Source organism: Rhipicephalus microplus, chromosome 4 (genome assembly GCF_043290135.1).
Source record: "Rhipicephalus microplus isolate Deutch F79 chromosome 4, USDA_Rmic, whole genome shotgun sequence".
Taxonomy (NCBI): Eukaryota; Metazoa; Arthropoda; class Arachnida; order Ixodida; family Ixodidae; genus Rhipicephalus; species Rhipicephalus microplus.
The window spans coordinates 199,712,831-199,737,008 of NC_134703.1; the positions used below are offsets into that span (position 1 = coordinate 199,712,831).

The 24,178-nt window shown below is 47.2% G+C and overlaps 1 protein-coding gene across 2 annotated transcripts in view; it reads right to left on the reverse strand.

Moving 5' to 3' along the window:
* LOC119172532 (protein AAR2 homolog) overlaps positions 1-24,178 on the reverse strand; it is a 101,152-nt gene that overhangs the window by 17,376 nt on the left and 59,598 nt on the right. For both annotated transcript variants that reach the window (XM_075893926.1, XM_037423678.2), the window contains exon 2: positions 14,999-15,294. In XM_075893926.1, the coding sequence (XP_075750041.1) occupies positions 14,999-15,294 (296 nt within the window). The remainder of the gene's footprint in view (positions 1-14,998; positions 15,295-24,178) is intronic.

The following is a 24,178-nucleotide window of genomic DNA, read 5'->3' on the forward strand; positions in this document are numbered from 1 at the left end:
CCATGTGATACTACTTAATTCTGCACTGAGATAGTAGTTTGCTGGCCCACAGAAAACTGGCTCTAAGGAGAGCTGAACTTCCTACCTGGACATTCAAAGCCACTCACCCAGTTTTTCCAGCACTGCGAGCAGCATCCAACCGAAATTAATAAATTTGAGATTTGTTTATTATGTAGTAAGTTATTAGAATAGCTTCTCTGCAGCTATGCTAAAACACTGAACTTTACATGGGAGCGTTCTTCAGAAGAGCAGTATAAATGATGTGAACAAGGCATCAGCAATAGTACTGTAATGAAGAAGTAGTGGGTCATGCAAAGCTCACCAAACACATCGTCAGTGCTAAGCACGAGACGCTCGGCCCGGACGTTGTCACTGTTTTCGCTGGCTAAGCCTATGCTCCTACCTGGTCTCAAATAACAATTCTAACTGTCTCAGTTCTTTATTATATTTGGTGGAGTTTTCTGGGTCTCCTCGCAATCCAGGAATTGGGAAGCCGGACTCGACCTGCTGCCATGAGCACTGCATCTGCCACAAGCCTTCAACCTATGGCTCCACAGGCCATCGTGTGCTCCGGCGCGGTACGTCAGCGGGACCCTCTCATATTTGGCGGGACTGACGATTACGTCATCAACGACTGGCTGGCTACCTACGAACTCGTGAGTGTCTTGAACAAATGGGACGAAGCCACGAGACTGGCCATCATCGGCATTTACCTGAATAACATTGCCCAATTGTGGCTTCGGAACCATGAAACCGACGTTCCAACCTGGACAGCATTCAAGACAAAGTTCAGCGAAGTCTTCGGTAGTCCTGCTGTCCACAAACTTAGTGCGGAGCAGCGCCTTCAGTCAAGATCTCAACAGCCTGCTAAGAATTTCACCAGTTACATAGAGGACATCATTGACTTGTGCAAATGCGTCGATGCGAACATGGCAGAGGCGGACCGCATCAAGCATATCTTTAAGAGTATCGGCAAGTACGTAGTCCAGATGCTCATTTCAAAAAGCCCAACTACTGTCGGCCAAATTACCGAGCTCTGCGAGCTCCGCCGGCAACGTCTCGTCACCCGCCGTGCTGTCCCACATCAGGAATCGATGTCCGGCTTAACTCCCTCGCAAGATCCTGTCCTCCTCTCGCCAGATCAAAGATTTTGTGCGCGAAGAAGTTGCCCGCCAACGCTCGCCCATCTCCGGCCTACCAGAGTGCAGTGCGCCGCTTAGCCCTACACTACGTACTATTATACAAGACCAAGTGTATGAGGTCCTTTCTTCGCAGCTGGTGCCACTAGTCAAGGCACCATTTACGTACGCCGAAGCAGCAGCACAACCACAACTACAGACGTTTCGAGTGCCACCTCCACTGCCTGCTTCTGTTTATGCCGCCCAGAGGCCATGACCTCCAGTGCACAGAGTCCTTAATCCATGGAGCACGGCCGACAACCGACTGATCTGCTTTTCGTGTGGTCTACCAGGACACGTCGCACGTCTGTGCCGCCGCTGCCCACTCTGGTTACGTGAAAACCCACGTCCATATGAGTACGACCACATGTTTCTCTACACTCTAGACCCTGAATTGCACCCTCCTTGATCAAGCCACCGACCAGCTGCTGATCGCCGATCTCCTTCTTCACATTGTCGTTCGCCCTCCCCGATGCCCCAACGCCCCGTCCCCCTACAATCGACGCGGAAAACTAAATGACGCAGTTCCCAAGGCAAGAACTGCGTCCTCGTCGCAAAGCACAAGCCCTCTTCGTTCACCACCGAATGTAATTATTGCCGTTCTTGAAGGTGTATCTGTATTTGCGCTTATTGATACTGGTGCCGCCATTTCTATCACCGCCAAAAAGGTTTGCTGTTCAATTCGAAAAGTGACAACGCCTTACTTAGGTTCGTGTCTTCATACTGCCACTGCACAGCCTGTGCAGCCTGTGGCCGCGTGTACCGCTAGACTTGTAATTCAAGGAGTGCGCTACACAGTGCAGTTTGTAGTACTCCCGCACTGTTCTCACAACAACATCATTTTAGGTTGGGATTTTCTCTCCCATCACCAAGCCGTCATTGATTGCGCCCCTGCCAAAGTCGTTTTTTGTCCCCTTGGTGATGCTCTACCTGAAGATGATCGCCCTTCTACACGAAGTTGGTCATTAGTGACGACACCCAGATCCCTCCGCGCGCTACTGTCTTCGCACCTGTGTCGTGTTCCGCCGTCGTCGACTTTACCTATTTTTCACGCTTTCCGCTGCTTTCGTTCATCGCCACCTATCACTGCTCCCAACCACTCTCGTTACTTTTCAAGGTGGTGCAACCGACGTGCCGATAGGGGAATCCGTCCCCATTCACGATTACGCTTCTACGGCGCTCAATAGAATCATTCGAAACCATCGCTACCCTCGACGTTCTTGATGTATCATCGGAAGTCAGCACCCTCTCCTGTAGTTCCGTGAAAGGCCCTCTCACTGCCGACATTTTCAACCCAGTCATCGACGAAGGAATAAACCCACAACAGAGGTTTTTTTCATTTCATTTATTGCATCCTTAAAGGCCCGAGGGCATTACATAAGGGGGAGCAAAAAATACGCTGTGAGTGTGTATAATTCAAGTTGAACAAATTATTATAAACAGTACAGTTCTAATATGGTAGTTTGGTCAAAAATGACAACAAAAATGAATCAAATAAAACACAAAAGAAACGCTTTGGCTGGGAATTAGAGTACAAACAACTAGGCACAAGCAAATTATACATACAGTACGTTGGTAGAATATATTTACAGCCACGGGTTAATGGGTGGAATCAAAGTGGGATTCCAATTTTGCGCCGAATGATGTGCGGTCAGGTGTGGCAACAATGGTGCCGGGAAGGCGATTCCAAAGTGTTATTGCTTGGGGGAAAAAGGAGTCGTTCATTGCGGATGTACGGCCGTTGATTCATGCAATGGGGTTTGAATGGTTAATGCGGGAAGAAGATCTGTTTGGGGGCTGTAAAAGTTCGTGTCTTGATTGGGGTCGGAAAAATAAACTGAGGAGGAAGCATGGGCGCGAGATGAGGCGGCACGACGCGAGTGATGGCAATTCAATTGATTGTTTTAGGGCGGTGACGCTGATTTCTCTGGAGAACTGTGAGGTTATAAAGCGGGCAGCGCGGTTTTGAACTGCTTCTAGTTCGCTAACGAGGTATGCCTGGGATGGATTCCAAATGGACGATGCGTATTCGAGCTTTGGCCGTACGTATATTAACTATGCTAGTTTTTTAACGTCAGGAGATGCTGATTTGAGGTTACGGCGCAGAAAACCAAGCGTACGCAGAGCGTCTGAGCAGATGCACTGTACGTGCGGTGCAAATGTGCACTCCGAGATACATGTGCACTCCGAGATACTTGTATGACGAAGCCGAATCGAGAGGAAGCGAATAGATAAAGTAGGTATGATGAAGAGTGGTGCGTTTACGGGAAAATGACATCGATTTGCATTTGGTTAGATTTAACGGCATTGATGAGTCTTGGCACCATAGCGCAACTGTGTCGAGGTCTTGCTGTAGTTTAGTACTGTTTTCAAAGTTGTGAATGGGGGAGTATATGACACAGTCATCTGCAAATAGTCGAAGTTTTGTTTGAATGTTTGTTGGCAGGTCGTTTATGAATATTAAAAATAGAAGAGGTGATAAGCCCGCACCCTGAGGAACGCCTGATGATACGCGAGTTTTAGAGGAGTTATGATTATTAGCAGAGGTGAATTGTTTACGGTTGGAGAGAAAGTGTTTAACCCAGGAGACAACATTCTGTGCAATGCCAAGGGAATTAATTTTCCTAAGTAATAAGTTGTGTGGTACGCAATCAAAAGCTTTGGAAAAGTCTAGGAATATGGCATCAATCTGCAGGTTATCATCCATGCTTTTTAGTAGGTCGTGGGTAAACTCGGCTAATTGGGTCTCGCATGAGAGGAGGAGGAATAAATGAGGAAGGACAGGGAGGTTAGCCAGTTCTCAGACCGGCTCTCGCATGAGAAGTGCTTTCGGAAACCGTGCTGGTGATTATAGAAGAAATTTATTGATTCAAGGTGAGTCGCGATGTGAGAAGATATAATGTGTTCTAGTAATTTAGAGGGAACGCTTGTCAGGGAAATAGGGCGGTAGTTTGCTGGATTCGTTCGCTCTCCTGTTTTGAAGATGGCTACTATTCGGCCTATCTTCCAATCGTCTGGAATTTCGCTTGTTTCAAGGGACTGCATGAAGATGAGACAAAAAATCTGACTAACCACTGTGACGGTGTTAACTAAAAGTTTGGGGGGTTATTTGGTCAGAACCTGGCGCTGAAGATATCTTAAGACCGGTGATTAGTTTAACGATTGCTTCAGGGTTAAATGCTATTTCGGGGGATACAGCGCCGGGGGAACGGGTAGGTATTCATGTTGGCTGTGTAATGTTAGGGGTAGAAAATACTGATGAAAAGTAATCATTTAAAGCGGAGGCAACGTGTTTTGCGTCTATTGGTTCCCCGTCTGGGTCTAGAAGATCTTTGTTGGTACTTTGATTTTTGTGAGAGAGCATGCGCCAGAATTTAGTGGGATTTGAGCAGAGAATAGATAGTAGGTCACATGAAAAATATTTATCTTTGGCTTTTTGTAGTTCCGTAAGATACTTTTTGGCGCACAGGTGATATTTTTCCCATGTTAAAGGGTTATCGCATTGACTGGCGGTCCTATAAAGACGTTTCTTTTTATTTAAAAGACTTTTCAGTTGTTTGTTGAACTAATGATTTGTGGAATCTGATTTTACGCGAATGGTTGGAATATACTGTTTTTCTAAGTTAAGTATCGTGTTTTTGAATATCTGCCAGTTGGCGTTTACTGAGCGGGTTTGATATGATCCGCGAAAACTGTCAAGAAAAGAACCAAGTTTGTCGTTGATAGCGTCATAATTTCCTCGTTTGTAATCAGTTATGAATTTTTCAGTCAGCGACCTTCTGATCAGAGGTAGAGATATGCAGTTGTGGATAAGGTTATGGTCGCTAAACCCGGGGAGTACTATTGTGCGCTTTATGTCATCCGGGCTTGATGCTAGAAGAAGATCTAAAGTATTATCACCTCTTGTGGGGCATGTTATAGCTTGGTGTAGGTTAAAATCTAGCGTCAGATCAAGGAATTGCTTTGATTCGTTGGACGGGGATGCACTAGGGGCTGAGAGTAAAGGCCAGTTTATTTGAGGGAAATTAAAATCACCGAAAAGAAAAATAGGGGCGTCCGAAAACTTGTCTTTAATCCGGGTGAGTGAATTTGAAAGGAGGATGGAAAAGCCAGGTTCAGAATCAGGCGGCCGGTAACAGATGCCAAAAATCGCCTTTTGGGCAACGTTTGACACTCGCACCCAGGTTAGTTCTAATGTGTCGTCATGAGTGATAAGAGATGTTAAATTGTTTTTAATAGCTATGAGCACGCCTCCACCTCGGCGATTAGTGCGATCATGGCGATATAAAGTGTAGTCCATGTTAGACGGGAAGATTTCGTTGTCGAGTACGCCTTCGTGTAACCATGTTTCTGCTAGCACGACAATGTCGGCTTCTACATCTTGGATAAAACTGTGTAGCCTGTCTAGTTTAGGCAATATGCTTCGTGTATTAGTGAAGGCAACATTTAGGTGTGAGCTTTTGAGCCTCTTTGACAAGTTTCGGCCATCTTTTGACAGTCACAGCACTACTTTAGATCGAACATCTACTGCATGCCACTGGATCGACACAGGTAATTACTCACCACTACAGCGGCGACTGTACCGTGTTTCGCCGACTGAACGCTGTGTCATTAATGAAGTAGGTGACATGCTAAAGCGTGGCGTCATTCAACTATCAAACAGTCCTTGGGCGTCGCCGGTTGTTTTAGTTAAAAAGAAAGATGGCACAATACACCTTTGCGTAGATTATTGTCGTCTAAACAAGATAACACGAAAGGATGTTTATCCTTCGCCTTGAATCGATGACGCCCTCGACTTTTTACATGGCACAGAGTTCTTTTCGTCTCTTGATCTAGGCTCTGGGTATTGACAAGTGCCCACGAATCCGGATGATAGGCCAAAAACTGCATTTGTTACACCAGACGGCTTATACGAATTCAATGTGATGCCATTCGGCCTATGCAATGCGCCGGCATCATTTGAGTGCATGATGAACACTATCCTACGAGGCCTAAATGAAACATGTGTTTGTGCTACTTAGATGATGTGGTGGTATTCTCTCCCGATTTGCCCATGCACCTTCATCGCTGGGAACGGGTTCTACGCTGCCTCTCTGCAGCAGGCCTCCAACGAAACTTGAAGAAGTGTCACTTTGGAGCACGCAAGCTCACCATTTTCGGACTTGTCGTGTCGAAAAATGGCGTTCTACCTGACCCCGATGAGCTACGGCTGTTCGCGAGTTCCCGAGGTCCGCGTCTCTCAAGGAGCTGTGTAGTTTCACTGGGCTTTGCTCATACTTCCGCCGCTTTGTCCGGGACTTCGCCTCGATCATGGCACCTCTGACAGACCTCCTTCAGGGGGACTGCAATCTATCTGCGTGGTCTCCAGCCTGCAACAGTGCCTTTGCAAAGCTCCGTGAACTACTTACAACCCACCCATACTGCATCAATTCGATTCAAGCGCTCCCACAGAAATCCACGCAAATGCTAGCGGTGTCGGTCTTGGCGCTGTACTCGCCAACGAAAGCCTGGTTACCAAGAATATTGTCACGGCTAAACGCCGAGAAAGAAGACAGAGGACGATGAAGTGATGAGCGTGGACAGCACCCACGGTTCCTCCGAGGAAGAAGAAGTCGAAGGGCTGCTCTTTTGTTCTGTTAATACAGACCTCGTTTTTTTCTGGTCGCACCGTCGTCCTGTATTCTATTATTTTCACCTAGCGACATTGGTGGAGGTGCTGGACTTCTCCAACTCATGCTTGGGACACCTCCGCGCCCTAGCACATCGAGTCCACCACCGCAATCCATTCCTGCAGTGGATACTCCTGTCCACCGCTACAGTCGCCGACAGCGAGGCCTTAGTCCCGAGGTGACCCCGCTCGAACTTCTCCAGCAACACACCGTACCGGTAGAAATGGCTACCGGAGGGCCTTCACAGCTTACTGTTGATCAGCCTCTAATTCCTGAGACCTTCCACGGTGAGGTTTATGAAGACGTCGAGGACTGGTTAGCCCAGTACGAGCAAGTCGCCAAAGCCAACCGCTGATCCACTGAACAAAAGCTATCTCGCGTCTACTTTGCTTTGGCAGACAGCGCTCGTACATGGTACGAGAACCACAAGTCAACGCTGTCTTCGTGGGAGGAATTTCGGCAGCAAAATCTCGGGACATTCGTAAACACCGATCGCCGTGATTCTGCTATGCACCTCATCGAGGCACGCATACAGAAACCAAACGAGAGCGTCGCCACGTTTGCGGAAGACATGGCCCGCCTATTCCAGCGGGCAGACCCCGAGATGCTAGAAGGTAAAAAACTCCGACATTTGATGAGGGGCGTCAAGGAAGAGCTGTTTGCCGGTCTCCTATGCAACCCACCAACAAGCGTAGCGGAATTCGTCAAAGAGGCTACAACAATCGAGCGAGCACTGCAGCAACGGCGCCGATACCATGACCAACCAAACAAAACATCTCCCAGCCTCTCTGCTTTGAGTGCTGGTAGTGAGTGTTCTCTGCGCAAACTCATTCGTGAGGTCGTTCGGGAGGAGATCCGAAACCTTTTTGTGACTCCGCAAGAAAATACTATAGCTTGCGTTGCAGAAGTTGTGCGGCAAGAACTCCGCCAGGCATTTTCGTTGCCCGAATCGCTCTCAGACAAGCGGTCTGTAAGCTACGCATCAGCTGTCCGTCGACCCACTCCAGTGTCGTACAACTTGTCACCACTGGCTTATCGTGACGTGAGCCAAGGGCCTTACAACGAGCCGTGAGCCCCAGCTCCCAATCCGCCGCAGCCGCATCCACAGTCCAACGTGCCTATGCAAACGGCGCCGATGTACACTCCGCCGACATCTGCATCTTGGTCGCAAGGTATGCCCACCATTCATCCGTAAGACGGACTTGTGGCGCATCGTCAACCGTCGACCACTTTGCTTTCATTGCGGAGAAGCCGGCCATATTTTCCGCAATTGCCCGTACCGTGACCGGAGACATCATAATTTTCTACAAACCTCCCCTCGTGCTTATTTCGATAACCGCCGTGACAGCAGTACAGGCCCACAAGCACAGCAACCCGAAGTGCCGTATCGTCGACCCCACTCTCCTTCCCCTGCATTGAACTCGCCGCCGCAGCGCAGTTACTCCGAGGTAGTCCGGGGCAGATCTCCTAGCCCTCGTCGGGGAAACTAACAGCTGCGACCTTTGGGGGGAAGGTTGCCGCCCGTCGAGATGCTATTCTTCTCTACGACGTGATACGACGAATGATACCACGGATCATACGACGCACGATACCAATGACGATACGACGTCACCGACATCAACGGAAATCCTAAGCGCCAATCTAGACATTTGTATAGACGGACGCCCAATAACAGCACTGGTAGATACTGGTGTGGACTTCTCTATTATCAGCCGTAAGCTCGCCGACTGCCTAAAGAAAGTAAGAACAACATATACGGGCCCAAACATAAGAACCGCAGGGGGTCAATTGGTGACGTGACGGGCAAATGTAAAACTCGAATTCATATTGGCAGATCAGATTTCGTTGCTACTTTCGTAATTTTACCGGAGGGCTGCAAAGACCTGATCTTGAGCATGGACTTCTTGCGTTAATACGGTGCCATTATCAACATTCCTGGGAGATCGGTTACGTTTTGGACGGCCCCAGATCAAGTTTCGGATGTGCCCTGTACAGACCAGCGACGTCAGCCTTTGCGCGTCTTTGAAGATGATGTGACCATCCTACCGCAGTCGAGTGCACTCGTGGCTGTGACATGTGACACGTCGAGCGATTCTGAAAACATCACCGAGCAAATTCCAACACTGCTATTCAGCCACGGTTTATCTATCGCAAGACGCGTCGTAAGCATAAAATGCGGACACACGCACGTCCTTGTTAAGAACTTCAGCTCTGAACGCCGACATCTAACGAGGGGCATGGCAGTCGCATACGTGGAAGAGCTCGCTGAGATGACAGACTGCCCAACTCTTGAAAAAGATAATTCAACTGATCTGACCCCCGCATCTCTATCTGTTGATATTGGCCCAAGTTTGTTGCCGGCGCAGAAGCAAAGTATCATGCAGCTTATTAACAAGTTTGAAGATTGTTTCTCTTCGATTTCCAGGGTCCGTCGAGCGCCGCTGACGAAACATCGAATTATAACGGACGACATGACCAGACCCATCAGGCAAAACCCGTACCGGGTAGCTCCGCGAGAACGTGAAGCCATCGAAAAGCAGGTGCGACAGATGCTTGAAGACGACGTTATTCAGCCGTCGAAAAGCCCTTGGGCTTCGCCGGTTGTATTAGTGAAGAAAAAAGACGGCACCTTACGTTTCTGCGTGGATTACCGCAAGCTGAATCAGGTGACAAAAAAAAAACGTCTACCCACTTCCACGTATCGACGATTCACTTGGTCGACTACGGCACGCGCGTTATTTCTCATCGATGGATTTAAGGAGTGGGTATTGGCAGATAGAAGTCGATGAAAGAGACCGGGAGAAAACAGCTTTCGTGACACCTGATGGCCTTTTTGAATTTAAGGTACTTCCATTTGGCTTGTGCTCAGCACCAGCAACGTTTCAGGGGCTAATGGACACCGTACTATCAGGCCTCAAGTGGCAGACGTGCTTAGTGTATTTAGATGACGTCATCGTATTTTCTGCCACATTCGACGAACACGTCAGGCGACTGCACTCAGTATTTCAAGCTATCCGTTCCGCCGGACTAACACTTGAGCCGGAAAAATGCCATTTCGGCTTCGAAGAGCTTCTGTTCCTGGGGCATCTTGTCAGTAGTGAAGGTGTGCGGCCTGACCCTGAAAAAATAGCTGCTGTTACGAATTTTCCAGCGCCAACTGACAAAAAGGCGGTCAGACGGTTTTTAGGACTGTGTGCTTACTACCGACGCTTCATTGAGAACTTCTCGCGCATTGCCTCGCCGTTGACCCGCCTTACCAGAGAAGACGTCGCATTCGTATGGAATGAAGAGCAGCAAAAATCATTCGATGAGCTGCGGCAACGCCTTCAGAAGCCACCAGTCCTCGCACACTTTGATGATGACGCACCGACAAGAGTGCACACCGACGCTAGCAATGTCGGCTTAGGAGCTGTACTCGTGCAGTGGCAGGATGGCGCCGAACGAGTAATAGCTTACGCAGGCAGAACCCTTTCACGTGCGGAAGAAACTTATTCCACTACGGAAAAAGAGTGGCTTGTGGTGGTGTGGGCGGCTATAAAATTCCGCCCATACCTGTATGGTCGTCCTTTTAATGTTGTCAGCGACCATCACTCCCTCTGCTGGCTGACGAATTTAAGAGACCCTTTAGGACGGTTAGCGCGCTGGAGCCTGAAGCTTCAAGAATTTGACATGACTGTGGTCTACAGATCGGGGAAATGACATTCAGACGCTGATTGCCTTTCTCGTGTGCCATACGAACCTGCGACGGCAGAAGATGACGATACAGCCTTTGTCAGAGTTGTGAACACGGCAACTGTCGTACAGCTGCAACGAGACGACCCCGAACTAGAACCCATAATACGTTTTTTAGAGGGTCGCACTTCAGCTGTACCTAGACTGTTTGCGAGGGCTTTCGTCATTTTGCTTGCGCAACGACGTCCTAAATAAGATGAACTTCACGCCACACGGAAAGGACTATTTACTCGTCGTCCCAACATCTCTAAGGAGCGAAGTATTACAGGCATGCCACGATGAACCAACATCCGGCCACCTGGGTTACACGCATACGCTGTGCAGAGTGAGGCAAAAATACTACTGGCCAAGACTGACGGCGACCGTTCAACACTATGATCGGACGTGCCTTGATTGCCAGCGCAGAAAAGTTCCACCCGTCAAACCAGCAGGCCTCCTCCATCCTATTGACGTGCCTGTTACTTCATTCGCACAAGTCGGAATGGATCTTTTGGGCCCATTTCCAACTTCATCAGCAGGTTGTAGATGGATTATAGTGGCCACCGACTACCTCACTCGTTACGCCGAAACCAAGGCTTTTGAGAAAGGCACGGCAAGTGAAGCAGCCCGATTTTTCGTAGAGAATGTGGTGCTGAGGCATGGTGCTCCATCAGTGGTAATAACTGACAGGGGAACTACATTCGCAGCCGAACTATTACAGACAGTTTTAAGACTTAGCGGCACATCCCACCGGCGAACAACGGCGTATCATCTGCAAGCGAATGGTCTTACAGAGCGTCTCAACAAGACACTAGCGCATATGCTCTGCATGTACGTCGATGTGGAGCATAAAAATTGGGACGAGATCTTGCCGTATGTCACGTTCGCCTATAACACGGCTCATCAAGAAACAAGAACAGCGCCATTCCGCCTTCTTCATGGTCGTGAAGTCACCACTATGCTGGATGCTATGCTGCCGCACGAGTGCGAAGACACTGAAACGGATGCTGATTATATCACTCAGCTGGCCGAAGAAGCCTGACAACTTGCACGCCTACGTATTAGTAGCCAGCAGGACTACGATTCAAGACGGTACAACCTTCGTCACAGACCAGTCTCCTATGAGCCAGAAAAGAAAGTTTGGATATGGACACCTATTCGGCGCCGTGGCCTCTCAGAAAAACTGTTAAGATGGTACTTCGGTCCCTATAAAGTTCTGCGACGTCCCAGTGACATTAATTATGAGGTTCTTCCTGATACTGCGCACTCTTCAAGGCGTCGAAGGTATGCCCCAGAAGTTGTGCACGTGGTACGCATGAAGCCTTATTTCTCCGAATGAACTCATGCGTTTCCAACGAGTACAAACCGCTTTGATTATAATGCATCGGGACGATGCTTTCTTGAATGGGACGCTAATGTCACGGCTAAAGGCCGGGAAAAAAGACAGAGGACGATGAAGTGATAAGCGTGGACAGCACTCATGGTTCTTCCGAGGAAGAAGAAGTCGAAGTGGCTGCTCTTTTGTTCTGTTAATACTGACCTCGTTTTTTCTGGTCGCACCGTCGTCCTGTATTCTGTTATTTTCACCTAGTGACAATATGTTGTTGCGTACACGAGCTGCACTCTCACAAGGACAGAAGCAAATTATTCGGTAACTTAGAAAGAATGCCTAGCGATCATCTGGGCCATTACCAAATTTCGACCTTATCTGTACGGCCGCCCTTTCGATGTTGTTACCAACCACCACGCGCTCTGCTGGTTATCCTCCCTCAAAAATCCCTCCGGACGCTTGGCATGATGGGCTTAACAGCTCCAAGAGTACGACATCAGTGTCATTTATTGCTCAGGCCAGAAGAGCATAAGCCGATGCCGATGCTCTTTTGCGCTTGCCTGTTTCTACAGATATTGCGAGTGTCTGCATCCAAGATGACTTACTTTCACTATCAGGACCCATCGACATGGCTGCGGAGCAGCGCGAAGATTCGTGGATTTCGTATGTGATAGATTACCCATCTGAAACACTCGCCCGCCCGCCATCTCGAGCACTACACCGACAAGCCTCTCATTCCGCCATCCGTGATGGAATACTGTATAGCCGCAAACTACCAACCTAACGGCCGCAAATGGCTACACGTCATACCCAGGCATCTCCGTGTCAGCATATGTGCAGCTTTCCATGCCGATCTGCAGTGTTGCCCACGCTGGTTTATTTAAAACCTACGCCAGGCCACGTTTTCGGTTTTATTAGCGCGGCATGTACACATTCGTTCAAAAGTACATTCTATCTTGCACAGAGTGCCAACGCCGCCAGCCCGATCCTACCGTCCTACTGCACCAATGCAGCCATTACCGTGCCCAGTGCGACCATTCGACTGGGTTGGAATAGACCTTTATGGTCCTCTGCCATATACATCAGCTGGGAATCACTGGATTATTGTAGCGATCGACCATCGCACGAGATATGCAAAAACGACCGCTCTACCAGCCGCGACGGCACGTGACATAGCGTCTTTCCTGCTGCAACGTGTTGTTCTGCGTCACGGCGCTCTACATGAACTTGTGAGTGACCGAGGCCGCGTCTTTCTCGCAGATGTTATTCAAGAACTTCTTGCTGAATGCCATGTGATTCATCTCTGTACTACCGCATATCGCCCACAAACGAACGGCTTGACCGAACGTTTCAACCACACTCTTGGTGACATGCTTTCTATGTATGTCGCCTCCAACCACACCAACTGGGATCTTATCCTTCCCTACGTAACGAACGCTTACAATACGGCACATCAAGGGACGACAGGCTTTTCTCCCTTCTTTTTACTTCATGTTCGAGAACCATCATCTCCAATCGACACCATTCTCCCCTACCGACCCGACTCATCCAAAGGCACACCAGTTTCCGAAGCCGCTCGGAATGCGGAAAAATGACGGCAATTAGCTCGCACCCTTACAACACAAGAGCAAGGGCTACAGAAATTTCGTCACAACGATGAACGGTCCCACAAGCAGTTTTCGCCAAACTCTCTTGTTTGGCTGTGGGTGCCTCCCACTGCTGCTCCTGGTACCTCTACAAAGTTCGTCAGCAGGTACCATGGACCTTATTTCATAGATTGAACTTGCGCTGTCAACTACCTCATCGAACCTCTCACGCCCACTGTGGACCTGTGTCGCCGAGGCTGCGAAATCATACACGTGGATCGTCTCAAACTATATCATGAACCACTTGTCCTCACGACACCTTGGAACACCTACTTGGCTCCCGTCTTCAGCGAGGGGGAAATATGTAATGGAGAATTAGTGGGTCATGCAAAGCTCGCCAAACACATCGTTAGTGCTAAGCACGAGACGCTCGGCCTGGATGTTGCCGCTGCTGTCGCTGGCTAGGCCTATGCTCCAACCTGGTCTCAAATAACAGTTCTGGCTGTCTCAGTTCTTTATTATAGTACCAGTATTACTGGAAATGTTCTCATGATCAAGAAATCTGTCAAGCCCACTTTCTGCATACAAGGTAATGACAGCGCAAAGAAAACAGCAAATGCTGTTTTTTGTACAATACTGTAAATTCTTTGTTGCATGTAGTGCAGTAATAGTTGGCTCACCTATACACAGGAGTTAAACTACACCATGCCAATGTTTTCTCACAGCATTCAAAAAGTATTGCAAGATTCCTTGAATAGCCAATAAGCTAGCATGGCAGGTGGTGAAGTCTGTAACATCTAGTTACGTACCATTACACGCAAAGAGCTCAAGGGTACTTCAAATACATTTCTAAATTTATTATTTAATCAAGCCAAGAACTACAGCCGGTTGTGCTGCAATGTCCGCAGAGATGAAAGATGTCTATAGCACGCTAACAGCTATGACAAGTTAGAACAGGTTCATAATTATCTAAGCTGCTAAAAAAAATATGTGTAAAAAATAAAGGTACATTTTGGTCACACCTCTAGCAGCCACTCATGCCTTGCTGAAAACAGTCACTGCAGCCAGTAATTGAGTTGAAAGTGATTAAATAAAGTCTATGGTAATATACAAACAGCAGGATAACACAAGCTCTTTTAACACAAGACTGCTGTGTACACATTTGGGAAGAGTGTGAAATGTTGCAAAACTGAACAAAACATGAACAAAAAGTTTTTCATATACCATTTACGCAATATGAGTGCCTTATGATCATAAACCTTTGCTTTTTCATCAAAGCAGCCTTAATGCAGCTGATGACCTTGACAAATTAAACAAAATTACCCTAGCAAATAGCTCTTCATTTACATCTTCGTGTATGGCAATTAATAGTGCGAGAATAGCAGGAAAGGCAAAAAAGGAACCAATGATGGAGAAAGCACAAAGAAAGACTGCAGCACATGACATAAGCACTAACCACAAGAACGATGCATGAAAAAATGAAAGAGCACAATCATTTTTTTTTGCAAGATAAGAAAATCTCACCCTCAGTGGCTTTGTCCCACTTTTTGACAAGCATTTCGCCTTTCTCGAAGTAGTGAAAGAAGCCCGTGCGCGGTGCAGCTGTGCCAGTCTTGCTCACGGCACTATAGTGCACAAAGTGCAACCCAGCGGGAATCAATTTGACGCCCCTAAATTTGTCTCCAACCACATTTGTGGACATGTCAAGGCCAAACTCGGTGCCTGGTGGCACGTCCAGAAACACAAGGGTGGCACCCTGCAGCAACAGCCGGTCCACCACAGCCGGATTTACCTGGACATTGCTGGCACCTTCACCTGCCCTGCAAACACAAGAACCACCATCACAGACTGAAATCTAAACAAGTTCTGAAAGACTACAATATGGCAACTCTAATTTTAGGTGGTCCCATAAGCACGCAGAATGTTAGCAGGACTGGCGATCAGCACAGTGTCGTGTGTTAAAGGGCGGTTCGCAAGGTTTAACGTCCCAGAATGGCTCAAGCTATAGAAGATGCCATAGCAGAAAGCTTCGGATAATTTCAATCAAGTGGGGTAACACACTCGTGTACTGGCAGTGCAAAGAACATAAGCCACTAGCATTTCACTCCATCGAAAGAAAACTTTTTCCAACCAGGATTAAAATTGCATGGAGCTCAAACCGGACGTATAAGAGCAACCAAAGCATCAAGCTAACTGCGCCCCTACATTTTTCGACACCGTCAAGTTGCACGCTATGTGATCTTCTTCAACCATTACAGCAGATGTACGTGCAACTTTCTGAAACGAGGAAAAAATGTGAGAAATGCAATGAGTGCGCCATAGGGACATAACCCTGAGCACGCGACTGATAAGAGGAAGAAAAAAAAGACTGGTTCACAAAGCCATGTATGGCCGCCTTCGATTGTCTTCAAGGCTTAGACCCCGTGCCTAGGGCCCTCGCTTTTGTTGAGCATGATCTGGACACCAGCAAGACGCCAGGGTGCAGCACAGAGTCGTCGAGCTCGAACCAGCGGGGCAAACGACAAGGCATGTACGCACCATAGTCACTACAGCGACGGACTCTACACCATGTTGCCCGGTGCTGCCGTCATCGCGATGAAGGTGTGTGTGAGTGCCGTCGCTGAGACTGCTTTCGCTGAGTGTGTAAATTCTGCCACCGCATTGAGCGCTGGAAGGAACTTCCTTGTAAACTCTTTTTCACCTCGTATCGTCTTGCTGTTTTGTGTAATATGAAGTCCTAGTCCTAAATAAATATTTTCTTTGTATATTCATTAGTCTGTCTTGACTTCATCTGATCACCTGGGCCCATTGAGTAAACTTACTCACCACACGTATGCTACCAGAGCGGTCAAACTGGACATGCAAGGCAACAATGCTTCGCGCGCCGTAGCGCGAATACAGGTCATTCGGGAAACTGGCTGGCATTTGTATTTGCAATGAAATATAGGAGCTTCTATCTCAACTTCAATAATACAATGGTGATATGAAGGTGGAGAATAAAAAGAATGTGTGCTTTACAGTAAAGCTGCAACATACTTCTCATTCTTTAATGCACGCTCTGTGAATGGCATTTGTCTCTAGATGAGCACATGTTCTTCCTAGACGAATGAACGCAAGACCAGCCTTCACTCTTCACCTACCAGCAGGGCACTTTTACAGAGATTCAGTGAAGTGCAATTAGCGCTATCGTCACAAGCCAGAGATAATTTCTCAAAGTGTCGCCTACTTCAGTCACAAGGTCACACAGCTTTTCTCAGAAGTGCAGCTGTCCTTGGCAGCCAATCACAACATTGCTGTCATTGTAACTAAATTAATAACTGTAGTCTGCTGTGTTAGCTTTCATTTGCATCCATGTCTGCATGCTTTGCCTTCTAAGCCATGTCACAAGTCCTTTTTTTTTCTATGTCAATCTCTTATATTCACCAATAAAAAAATTAAAAGGCCACTGCTGGCACTGCCAACACACCAAAAGCCACGTGTGGTACATGCCCACATTCCCTGGGTAAAGAATTAAGTACATTAAAGATGAATAAAATGTGAATTGAAGTAACGAGTGTATGCCAAGTCATCAAAAACAATTGATAAGGTGAATCAAATGTTAAGCTGAACAAAAGAGAACCAAAAGTGAATTATGGTGAATCAAAGAAAACAAAGACAAACGACATATTGAGTAACAGTGAACGAACAGAACTAAAGCTGTGAATAAACGTGAGAGTCATCTCAGCACTGCAAACAAAGGGGTCTGCCAATTGCACTGCAGCCTCAAATATGCCTCTTTTTGATGACAAACTGCAGCGGTCTGGTTACCTTTTTTCTGCGCAAAGAAACAGAGCAGTAACAAGAGTTTTCCTTTTGGTGGCACGGTGACTCAAGAAAATTATCTGCGTATTTCTGCGTTCTATAAAGTACCTAAGACCTCAAACATTCCTATAACATCAAACACCTAAAACATCACCTCACCGTACCGTACGACTCAGGTCCACTACATCTTCCCTCCGGGTACAAGTTCAACCTGCACGGTGGTTTCACGGCATGACCAGAACGCGTACGCTTAGGTTCACCACACTGAGGTGAATTTGCTTGCACAGGTAGAGTCTGCACTTCAGGCAAGGGGCATCTTCACAGGCAGCATAGGTGATGGGCATGAACTACTTGGAGGCGATGCTTCCGGCGTTGAAGTTGAGGCTGATGCTCTTGGCGGACTTGATGGCAAGGTTCCATGCGTCAGTGATGAAGCTGTTGCTACTTGTCCTTGGACATTTTGGTCACCCACAAACAGCACCAGATGGCAACGGTTCTTCTGGACAGCACCACTGGGAGTCTCGCTAATGTACGACCTTGGTCGCTGAGCTGGTCTGAGAACACGAGCGTTGCGACATAAATCCTTTATCCACACCTCCTCCCCCATACTGAGAGGAATCAGAGGAATAGCACTATAAGGGCGATTGTAGTCCTTCGCCTGCTTCAACTTCGCTGCAGTATTCTGTGCTTGAAATTCCCCACGATTTGGTAAGGCCGGAAGAAGTAGGTCCACAGAACCAGAAGATGAGTTTGTAGTCTCCTCCGCATGGGCAACTGAGCTCGAGAGACGCCCAGAACTCCAGGTGTGTCTCAGTATGTGAGCAGAGCGAAGTACGAATCCGGGTTTCTCTTCAGCATATCTTTCATGGTACGCACCACGTGCTGTGCCTCCCCATTACTTTGAGGGTATCGAGGGCTGTTGGTCTCGTGGCAGAATCGATATGCCATTGCAATGTCGGCAAACTCCTTGGACGAGGATTGAGGTCCATTATCCGTCCGTACAACGTCTGGTATTCCAAAACGAGCAAAATAACTCTTGACGGCAGCAATAACTGCTTTTGCTGACAAAGTTCCGAGTGTGGCTACTTCTAGAAATCTGTAGTAGTAGTCAACGATGAGTAGTAGTCAACGATGAGGACATAGTCCCGTCCTTCCAAGTGAAACAAGTCAATTTCCAGGCATTGCCATGGTCATTCTGGTGTTGGCGTTGGTATCAGTGGCTCAGAACATGAGGCTCGAGTATCAGCACACTTAGCACATTGAGTCGCAAGGTCCTCCAAACGCATTCTCGGGCACGCTCTTGACAGCGGCGGACACCTTGATGTCCTTCATGCAGCAGTGCGAGAATGTCTTCGCGTTGATCTGACGAGATGACAATGTGGCGATTCAGTAAGAGTAACCTCTCGTATCTACTCAGTCTTTCTCACACCTTCCAGTACGGTGCTAAATGGGTTGGCACTCTCTTCTTGGACAGCCAACCTTTCTCACAATAGGTCATAATCGAAGAACATTCGCTATCTTGAGCTTGAAGACAACGAATTTCATCCAGCTGACTTGCCAGTTCTGTAGGTAGATCCTATAGAACTTCCCCTATATAGCCTTCCAAGCTCCTGACTGCTTTAGAAGTTGGCAAGTTAGAGGGTGCTCTTGATAGTGTGTCAGCTGTATCTAGCAGTTTTCCAGGAATATACTTAACGGAGAACTGATAGCGCATCTGTTTGATTTGCATACGTTGAATTCGAAGTGGCAAGATATCTAGATTTTTACGTGACAAGAGCAATACAGATTTGGCCTCAAAGCCTGGTTTATGTAGGTATTGGTCAAACCTGGTGACAGCCCATGTGACAGCCAGAAATTCTTTTTCCGTTGTAGCGTCCTTCTGTAGTACTGAGAGATCTGAAGCATAGACAAATGCACTTCGAATTCCTGACAGTTGATCTTGTAGTAAGACGGCGCCAAGGCCATGAGAGCTTGCGTCAGCCAATACTATCATTGAGTAATGGGGATCGTACATAGCCATACACATGTCTGAGCTGAGCGAAGACTTTATGTTCTTGAACACTTGCTTTTAGTTATAACTCTAGCTCCATGCGTTGTTCTTGTTGAGGAGAGCACGAATAGGTGCAGAGATCTCAGACGTGTAAGGAATGAGTCAAGCCCCATGGTTTACCATTCCAAGTAATCGGCGAACACCTCTGACATTGATTTGAAGTGGGAGATCTATTATAGCCTTGACTTTGTCCGGGTCTGGACTAGTTCCTTGCTAGCTGGCGACAACTCCTAAGAACTTAACAGAAAAGACTCTGAACTGACACTTCTTTTTATTAAGAGTGACGCCCACTTGAGTTAACTGCGTTGGAAATACTTGGGTGCTGTCGCAATGCCAAAAGGAAGACACTTGTAGCAATAGCGGCCAGAAAGTGTGATGAATGTCGTCAGCTCTTCGCTCTGACATGTTAGTTTGATTTGGAGGAAGCTGGATCTTGCATCAAGCTTGAAAAAAATTTGTGCCCCACCAAGCTGGCCTAAGACGTCTTCAACTGTAGGCAGAATGTAGCGTTCCCGCTGGATAACCTTGTTAAGCTTCGTCAAGTCAACACACAGCCTGTGCCCGCACGACAGCTTCGGCACAACAACGAGGCCTGAACACCATGCGGTAGGCGTGTCAACCTTGCGAATGACTCCTTGGGTTTCCATTTCATCCAATTCCTTCTTCACTTTCTCAAGTAGAGGCAGAGGTAATCGTCAAGGAACACTTAATGAAAAGGGACAAACATCTTGAGTGATGCAGATTTGGTATTCTTCTTGCACTTCACCAAGCCCATGAAAAATTTTTGCTTGAGGTGACAAAATACCCTCCACAGAGTCCAAAAACTGAACGTTGCCCAATTGCCAGAAATCCCAGCAAGTGTGCCTGGTTCTTGATGATATAAGTGTATGTGCACAGACACCTTGTAACGTCACTGCAAGGTAGCAATGAAAGATTCCAGAATGTGCAACCCTTCATTTCCAGGACCAGACACCTCGGCATCCACTTTATCCAAAACAGTAGAGAATGCCAGAAAGAAAAGTGAAACAATTGTTACTTCAGCTTCTGAGTCTGCTTTCAAGTGTGCAAGGTGACCTTTCACGTGAATATCGGCATATCGTACCCAACGCGTACTGAGCACGTGAAGTTCAACTGAGCCTAACAACTCTTTCCGGGCAGCAATAAAGTGACCTTGCTTCCTGAAGAAATTGCATGTAGCCTTGCATGCTGGATATTCTTTTTGAGAGTGGTGACTGTGGCTACAGTAATCGCAAGTAAACTGAGTTGGCTGCGCAGACTTGCTGAACACGATGACGCTTTCTTCATTCACTTGCATTCATATTTCTAGCGCAAAATAGAAAGGAACAGGGACTCACAGAAGTAACACGTGAGTCATTTCTGTGTGTCTCCGTTCCTTTCCGGTTTGCACTACAAATATGAATGCAAGTGAGCAAAACCAACTAGCCCGCATTGCTGCCTTGACTGCCTTCTTCGCGCAATGTGCAAAGGCCCCACTCTTGCTGGGAGTTTCGCGGGATAGACACTCTTTTCGAGCTTCTTCGTGAATGCACGCTTGGCACAACGCTTCCTCAGCTGAAAGTTTCGTACATTGGCACAACTGATTCGATAGCTTCTTGCTCTACAATCCATCGACAAACTTGCCTCCCGCAAGGCGGCCTACGATATCTGCGTTGTGGTACCCACAATGCTTGACAAAATTTCTAAGAGCAGTAAAAAATTCATCAAACAGCTCCCCTTGTACTCGGTGGTGAAATCGGCGGCGCTCGTAAATCTCATTGATAAGGTGGACAAAATGCGAAGTGAGCTTAGCTTTGACTTCCGCAAAAGGGCGGTTCTCCGAAGCAGACAGTCCTAGCGACGACAAGATGCTACGTGCTTAGGAACCCATGCAATATAAGAGAGTTCGCACCAGCACCTCATCAGTGGCTGCGTTCATTTCGCCAGCGAAGGCGTAACCTTCGTACCTTGTTATTCATGCAGTCCATTTCCCAGGGCTAGGGAAGTTAAAGAGGGAGGGAGGCTGAACTGCCGGCATACCGACGTGAACGAGGTTGAGATGGAAAGGATCGGCATCTGTACCAGCTGTCGTGTCCATAACTCCGCGTTAGGCGTCCACTTCTCGCATTAAGTTCAGGGATGCCCAGTAAGACACAAGCACAGGTCATAACAACAAGAAGAAGGGAGCCTTCATTTGGAACTGCCCCTCTGCTATATACGCCATCTGAGATGGTGTGTGCTAGAGTTAGTGCACATGCTACCTTTAGGTAGCAGAGTTGCACCACCACTTTCTGGGCGCCGCTCACTCCGCCTGCAGGAGTTTAGTGCCCCCATTCACCAAGTGCCATTATGTGGTCATAAGTGGTTCATTTGCACTGCAGAGAAGCCAACATTATGCAGATTCCGGGCAGATCAAGTGTGGTTGACATCGGCTGTTGTTATTCTCACCGCGCTTCTTCGGTACTGAAGCCATGTTGCCCGTTAGTCGCAAGAAATGTGGTAGCAAGTGCATTCTGTGTTGAATTGCACTATTGATTAGATGTGGGTGCAGCAGGTGTTCCTATAGAAAGATTAGTGTTAAGTAAGAAAAGAATAAATGACTCGCTTCTTTTTATCTATCCACGGCACTGCGAAACTTGCTCCGTTTGTGTTACCCAAAGATGCAGTGAATACATTATACATAAAGAGTTGGTCAGCGTGTGTTGGCTGCATACTTCCAAATTGATCTGACGGGGAAAACGCTAAAAACAAAAGGGAAATTACAATAAAACTATTCTAATTTGCAACGTGTTGCAGCTAATGGATGAATTTATGCAGCTTTCAAACCTAAAGCGAAGGGAATGTGGGACGCGACAGGGCTGTTGGCCAACAATTCACATCAGCTGTCTTGAGACGTGATTGTAATAAGAGCGTAATATAAGAGCCGACACAACACGGGCGTCGCAAGGCCACTCTCAATCGCTATTCAGCTCGATTCAGTTGAAGACAATAGAACTATAGCTGACTTCTTCCCACAGTTAACAAACGAGTCCCAACGCAACGAAAAAATTCCGTCCCCAAATGGCTCGATCACGATCAAAAAGTGCAAAAATATCTTGGTATCAGTAAATTGGAAAAACAGCGAAAAAGACGACGAAGTTAATGTGTGACCAAGTATAAATATATATCTCACTGGTTAAACGAGCCAATGCACTTTGTTTCTTTATTACATATCAAGTAGATAAGTAAAAAATGAAGGCTGCTAGGCATCACCGGAGCAACCGAGGCTTGCTCGTACCTTCACAAAAAATAGAAAGGAAGTGAAAAAAAAAAAAGCAACGCTAGTACTCTAAAACACGAGCACTGCACCTATGGAGGTAACCAAGCGCTTTCCGGCAAGACATTTCAACCTAAGATGGCATACCTTGATACAACTCTGCTACCTCAAGGTAGCATATACAGTAACTCTAGCTATTTCCTCCTTTATTAAAGGGGCCCAGCAACACTTCTTGAGCATGATCAGAAAACGCTGCCGATCGATAGGGGCTCTTGTGAACACGCGAGCTAAATATTATAGAGCAGCAAGTGGCCTCGAATTCACAGGAAGTTATCGAAGTCACCTCAAAATTTATTTTTCTTCTCTCGACTGATGACGAAAGATGCTCAAAAATCACTCGTAGAAGGCCATCTGTCAGCCATTGGCTGATTTGAAAACAACGCGCTCGGTCGTTACAGGGATCGCCGCGGGAGGCCGCGACTTGTCCATGCACGCGCGCGCAATCACACTGAAAAAGCGGTGTATTCCAAAAAAAAAAAAAACAGTGCTCAAGGTCACGAGATGCACGTGATGTATTGTTTTTTTTTTTTTCTTCTGCCATCCCTCCCTGTTTAGCTTCCAGTGCTTTCGTCGAGACGAGAGAAAGAATGCGTTTGCAGCGTGCGACAAATCTTTGTAACTCAGCTCATCATGGATAGATTCTTAAAATTTTCGCGACGTTGAATTTGTAAGGCAATAAGTTATCGTAGTGAATCCATTCCATGGTTACATGAAAAAGTGTTCCAGGGCCCCTTTAATATGCCTGACGAATAGCTCGTGGTCCCAGCGGAGTCGGGCTGCCTTCAGTTTTGAGCAAGCTCCGCACAGTGGCGTTCGCAACCGACACTATTATCTCGGCATTTTTTTACTTGTGGCCCATAGGAGCACGTAAGTCGAGAATTATTAAAGATCTACAGCTATACACGACTATTTCGGAGGCTATGCACAATGTCGAGTTGTTGCAGCGTTTTCCACAAGTGGCACTAGCGACAGACACTAATCAAAAAAGAAGAAGCGAAAGGGTGTGGCGCCTGGTTTCTTTCTCATGCGTCAGGCATCTAGTCTAGGAGGCAATGTTCTAGTAGATGGATGCTACGAGCGCCCCCTTTATAACGGGCGGTGACATGTGTGCCAGCAGGCTCGCAAGAAAAAAAAAAAATGAAAAGAAACCTTTTTTTTTTTATGTTGGCCCAATGCCTTGTCTACTTCGGTTAAATTTATCTTATTGTAGCAAAAAATATATATATATTTATGTTCCATCTCTCTGCCTCGTCAGACAGAATGACCTCATTTTCCCACTATTGCTGTCCTTTATCTCTACTTTTCTGCCAACAGTATTCTTTAACTGTCTCTTACTTGCTTCTATCGTGGACGTGTTCAGCTTTCCATGTTTTTCCCTAAAACCTAAAGCCTCATGTAGGCTTGTACCCACACATACACCTCAGTGGATATCGTCGCATTCAATCAGAACATTTTCCATCCTCTTCTTAGCTCCCCCACAGCATGTACATTGTTCTTCTCTACTGAATCTCACCTTGTGACTACGCCTAAGGCATCCCGA